The sequence below is a fragment of the Equus caballus genome, chromosome 8, assembly GCF_041296265.1.
Source record: "Equus caballus isolate H_3958 breed thoroughbred chromosome 8, TB-T2T, whole genome shotgun sequence".
In the NCBI taxonomy this organism is placed as follows: Eukaryota; Metazoa; Chordata; class Mammalia; order Perissodactyla; family Equidae; genus Equus; species Equus caballus.
In genome coordinates, this window is record NC_091691.1 from 40,568,667 (window position 1) to 40,574,666 (window position 6,000).

At 47.9% G+C, this 6,000-nt stretch overlaps 1 protein-coding gene across 2 annotated transcripts in view; it reads right to left on the reverse strand.

Annotated features, from left to right (window-relative positions):
* Positions 1-398, reverse strand: part of LAMA1 (laminin subunit alpha 1) — a 147,721-nt gene extending 147,323 nt beyond the window's left edge. For both annotated transcript variants that reach the window (XM_023647426.2, XM_023647425.2), the window contains exon 1: positions 172-398. In XM_023647426.2, the coding sequence (XP_023503194.2) occupies positions 172-244 (73 nt within the window). In that variant the 5' untranslated portion in view covers positions 245-398. The remainder of the gene's footprint in view (positions 1-171) is intronic.
* Positions 399-6,000: the final 5,602 nt, after the last annotated feature.

Genomic DNA, 6,000 nt, shown 5'->3' on the forward strand with positions numbered 1-6,000 from the left:
CCCGGAGACGCTTTCCAGGGGCCGCGCGGGAGACCCACGTGTGCGAGCCCCGGGTCGGAGGCGAACTAGGATGCGCGCACCGACCTGAGAAGCGGCGAAGCGGCAAAGCGGCTGGCTTTGTCCCGCAGCCGCCCCGCCCGCCGGGATCAGGGGCCGGGGACCGGAGCTCACCTCTCTGCTGGCACTGCGCGGCGACCCAGAGCAGCGAGGCCAGGAGCGCGACCCCCGCGCCGCCGCCACGCATCTCGTCGGCGCCGCTCCGGTGGCTCGGGGAAGAAAGGCGCTGCCGCGCGCGGGGGACCCGGCAGAGCGCGGGGCACCCTCCGCAGAGCGCGAGTCTGTCGCTTCCCCGCCGGCCACTCGCTGCCTCGCCCGCCCCTGGGACACACCCCCGCCGACCTCCCCCGGCCCCTCCCCTCCCCTCTCCTCTCCTCCCCTCCCCTCCCCTCCCCTACCCCTTCCCCCTTGCCCTACCCCCGCCCCAGCCCAGGAGACCCCTCCCCCAGCCAGGCCCCTGTGCTCGGCCCGGCAGAACCTGCGGGGACCGGCCGCTCCGGGCCGCGCTTCAGCTGTCCGCCCACCCCCAAGTTAGGCGTGGGGGCGCCCGGGTCCGAGTTGGGGGGTGGGCGGAGAAAGTGGGCTGCGAAGGAGGAGAAAATCTGCTCAAGCTGGCCCGGGCGGGTGGATTCCGAGAAAGTATGTGCCCCGTTGACCCTTCCCGCCCCGCTGCGGCTCTGCAGCCCCGGCCGGCCCGGAGCGGAGCATGGCCGTCAGCCTCCCCTCCCAGACGGGACCCGGGGCAGGGGTGACCGGCCTCCCCCTCGGCTGCTGGCACAGGACTGTGTGAAGATTTTTCAGAAAATAAGTTGTAACTTGTTTCCCGTTTTCTCTAAGGAAGGCAAGAAAGGCCGCTTGGATTCCATTATTATTGGCTTACCCTTACTGCTGGAGAAAGAGGTCTCACTTTCTGGGAAATTTATTAGTATTAACCCGAGATGTTAACTGCTTTGTTCTTTTTTTACCTACATCTGGTCCCCGTTAAACAATTTTTAATTTCCTCTCATTTTTTTCTAATGCTTCTATAAAGGTATGCATAACACTTTGCGGATCTCTCTTTCTCACAATATAAACACACGAGATAATAAAAGTCCCTTTGTAGGGTCCCACTCTCTCATTTTGTCTATTTTTCTTTCTTTCTTTTTTTTTGGGGGGGGGCCCTGATAGGGAGATAATTTCATCTCAGTTGAGTCAATCAATTTGACAACTACCAATTCCAGTTTTTCTACAGACACTTCGTTAAACACTTAATGAATAAAATATCACTATAATATTAGCAATTATTTTTAAAGGAACAGAAAGGTAGAATTTGGCCCTTTAAAAAAGGATGCGGTATAGTTTAGTGAGAAGGGACTCATCGCAGTACCACATTTAAAAAACAGACTTTTTTTTTTCAAAAATTGGCACCTGGGCTAACAACTGTTGCCAATCTTTTTTTTTTTTTCTGCTTTTTATCTCCCTAAACCCCCCCTGTACACAGTTGTATATTTTAGTTGCACGTCCTTCTAGTAGTGGGATATGGGACGCCGCCTCAACGTGGCCTGACGAGCAGTGCCATGTCCTCGCCCAGGATCCAAACCCTGGGCCACCGCAGCCGAGCGGGCGAACTTAACCACTCGCCCTGGAGCCGGCCCACAGACATTCTTAACTATTACAATATTTAAGTGTTAAGTATCGAATTATCCAATCAGTGATTAAGTATTTAATAAGTAAGTAAGTATTAAGCATTTAAGTGTTAAAATACAGAATTGTAAGTATTATAAGTATTCTTTGTGCCACGAAGAATAAACATTGTGGGCACACACGTTTACACCCCTACATATATATCTTTGGTGTGTCTTACGTGCTTTCATATAGATTATCTCAGTGATCTGTACCCTTCTGTCAGGTGGGCAGATAGCTACCCATGTGCCAGAGAGGAGGAAATGAGTTCAGGGAGCCGAGATCCCCATGTCAGCAAATGTTCAGTGGGGAGCAGACTCCAGGTTTGAGTTCCAGCCCAGACTTTTCTGCATCGCTGCGCTGAGAAGGTGGTGGAGGAGATCAAAGAACAGGAGGAATGGCAAGGGGTCACTGTCTCCCCAAACCCTGGGTTCCTAGAAATTCAGTGCAGGCTTCCATCAGACCTGTCTCTGAACTGCAGACAGGGAACTCGTGCTTGCCATTTCAAAGGAAACAAAGGGTCAGCACATTTGAGAGGAAGAGGGAGCATCAAAAGTTGCAACTGGGCTCAGAGTGTCACTGCTGAAAATTAAGCAGAAGGATTTCAGCAGAAGAATTTCAGAAGCCAATTTAATGAGCAAGTATGGATCAGATGGAATACTAAAAATGTCACAATTCTTCATGTCTGAGATAACCCTGAAGTACAAATTTTCCTATTCTTTAGCATGCTTGGCAATATCTAAATTATCTATAGCACAATGAGTGTTCAGGAGTGGCCTCTTCAAGCTGAAAATGAGTATAAGACCATTGATGTTTTGTGAGAAAGTAGAAATTCAGCTCAACTAGGCACACAAAGATGCTTGCTTCAAAGTCACCTATAAATAATGAGCAATGAAAATGCCTAAATGTCAAGCCACAGTTAAACGGTTAAGTAATTCATAGCAAATCTATATGATAGGCTATTATATAGCCATTTTTAAAGTATGAAACTTTTAAAATTCGCAAAAAACATACAGAAGAAAACAGTTGTGTTCAGCTGATAAGAGGGCGAGAGGTGGTGGGGGTGTTGCAGGTCGTATGAAAGATAGTGGCACCCCAAAGATGAGCATGTCCTAACGGCTGGAGCCTGGGAATATGTTCTATTACCTGACAAAATGGACTTGGCAGATGCAATTAAATAATATGTGGAGATGAGGTGATTTTTCTAGATTATCTGGGTGGGCCCAGTGTAGTCACTGAGGTCCTTATAAGTGAAAGAGGGCGGTAGGAGAGTCAGAGGGGCTCGGTGTGAGGACTCAGCCTGCCACTGCTGGCTTGGAAGACGGAGGAAGGGCACCTTGAGCCCAAGGGGTACAGTAGCTTCTCGGTGCTGGAAGGCAAGGAAGCAGATACTCCCCAGAGCCTCCGAAAGGAACCAGCTCTAAGGCCGCCTTGACTTCAGCCACGTGAAAGTCCGTTTTGGACTCCTGACCTCCAGAAGTGTAAGACAGTAAGTTTGTGTTGTTTTCAGCCACTGAGTTTGTGGTAACGCATTACAGCAGCCGCAGGAACTAAAACGTAGATAAAGAGACTCTCTCAGAAATCAAGTGTAAATGATGTTGGGGAAAAATAGTGAATAGCTATATTAAAATCTGAGCAGGTAGTGAAGATTCCATTCATGTCTGTGATGAGGAAAAGGTCAGAAAAAGGAAGAATTGGAAGAAATTGCATGAATTATTAGGGAGAAGAGTCAGAATAGAAGTTCTCAGAGCACAGTAGCAGAGGACAAGCTGGAGCCTGGGGAGGCACGGGTCTGCTGTCCTGAGGGACGGGGAGGGGTAGGAGCTTTGGGGTTTCCTGCAAGAAGTGGTGTGCCATAAACTCGCTGAACAGTTGGGTGTGGCAGCTATAAAGTGAGAAGCCAGGCTCTGTTTATAGCCCTAGGTGACAGACAGCTCAAAATCCAGGCTCGTCTTCTGAGCACTTGATTACCCAGGTGGGGCCTGCGTTTCCAACCTCCTTCGCAGCTGGGCGTTGTTGATGCAGATAATCAATAACTAACCTCGAGATAAGAGAGACAGAGTGATACTTAATCAAGCAGCGGGTTAGTCCAAAAGCACTCCTTTCCATAGGGAAGAAAGCACTCCGGAGAAGTGTGGATTACCGCGCTGTTATACACTGTCTCAGAACAAAGCGTATACATCAAGAGTGACAGGAATATAATTTTTTTTTCCCCAAAGTTGCGAGGAGATGTTTCACCACTTTTTAGCACATATTACAGCAGGTTAACTCGACCTTAGTTGTCTGGGAAGAAAAGTTTATCTTCAAAGAAGTTCTGTGTCAGCGTCAGAGAGAGGGAGGCACACATCCCCGTCTTTAATGAGGGCGTCCTCTGCTTTGGAAAGTGTCTGAAGCAGATGTAGAATGCATATTTGATGGGCCATAAGTCAGGCTGCTCTGGGAAAAATAAGTCTTAGGCCTAATCAGATTTAAACCAGAGTGGCTTCCCATATACCTCAATGTGTGAAAATATTATTATTTTCATCAGCATAAATCTGTGTTAGTTTTCCTAGACTACTGTAACAAAATATCACAGATTGGGGGCTTAATCTACAGAGATTTATTTCCTCACAGTTCTGGAGGCTGCAAGTCCAAGATCAAGGCTCCAGCCTGTTTGGTTCCTGGTGGGAGCTCCCTTCCTGGCTCGTGGAAGCCCACCTTCTTGCTGTGTCCTCGTACGGCCTTTCCTCTGTGTGTGCAGAGAGAGAAAGCTCTCAGTGTCTCTTCTCATAGGGACACCAATCCTACTGCATCAGGGCCTGATCCTTATGATCTCATTTACCTTAATTGTTTCCTTAGAGGTTCCATCTCCAAATGTGGGCACACTTGGGAGTTAGAGTTTCAAAATACGAATTTTGAGGGGCCACAAACGTTCAGTCCGTCACAGACTCTGACTAAGTTCAGGCCAACAGGATGTGAGCAGAAGTGGTGTCAGCTTCAGGCCTCCTCAGACTGAGGAAGACCTCCCTGCCCCACATGCTGGGTCTTTCCTCTTCCCACGGGCTTAAACTCCATGTTGTTCCACCACACAGCTTCATCCCCATGGGTGGGGCCGCTCCTGGAAGACGGCGAAGCGATGAGACAGAAGAAAAGCGAACAACTCCATGAAACCGCCTCCTTGCTGGCGGACTGCATTATGGAAGAAAGAAAGAAAATATTATCTAAGCTAAGCCATTGTGCTTTGCAGTCCTTTATAAAGGCAACCTAGCCTTTCCTGAATGTATCCTAGAATCTGAGCAACGAGGCTATCGTCTGTGCAGCTAACAAAAGCAAATTATCATGACTTTCCACCAACTATTTTGAAATTAAAAATAGAAACTTATTAAGATTGCTAAGCTTAATTAATGAAGTAGCTAGTCTGCAAGAGTGAGTTCCAAAATAAAATAAACCAAATCCTGCCTCTAAGCCGAATCTTGCTGTGAGTGTACTCCAGGCCCGAGTAGAGTGCTTCTTTCTAACTCATTCTGAATGTCTTAACTTTGAATTTATTTTGATTCACATGTTATGTCCTCATTTCAATATTTCCCACAAGATTTTTCTTTTTTGATTTGATTTTTTCTTTTTTTCTCCGTGGCTTTTTTTGCCTTAAACATTCTGTCTCATATCTGCTTCAATGTCTGCGAAATTTTTGCTTTCCAAAATCTCATTGCTACTATTTGCTTGCAAGAGTACAGAACAATTAATGTCAGGAGCCTAACATGCCTTGCCTAGCCCAGAACAGTCTTACAAAAGGAGAGCATTTCTCACCACTCAATGTGGGCCTTTACCTTTGACCCTTTGACAACATTTCTCACTTTCTTTTTTTCTCTTTTTTTTGCTGAGGAAGATTCACCCTGAGCTAACATCTGTACCAATCTTCCTCTATGTTGTATGGGGGGTCACCACCTCAGCATGGCTGCCAACGAGTGGTGTAGGTCAGCACCAGGGAACCCAACCTGGGCCATCGAAGCAGAGTGCACCACTAGGTCATGGGGCCCGCCCCTGACAACATTTCTTACAGAATATTTCTTAAGGCAATGCTTTAGTTTCTCCACTGTGTGGGACATCCATGGGGTGATCTAACCACATCCCCATATGCTTTCTGAGAATTGCCTTCCCATGATTCTGTGGTTACCACAGGAAGACCCAATTTGTACAACACGACCTTATCTCACCCACCCCTACCTGGGCCACTGCTCCCTGTGGACTGGCCAGTCGGTCATTATCTGAGACCTGCCTAGGCAGCATACTTGAGCCTTAGCA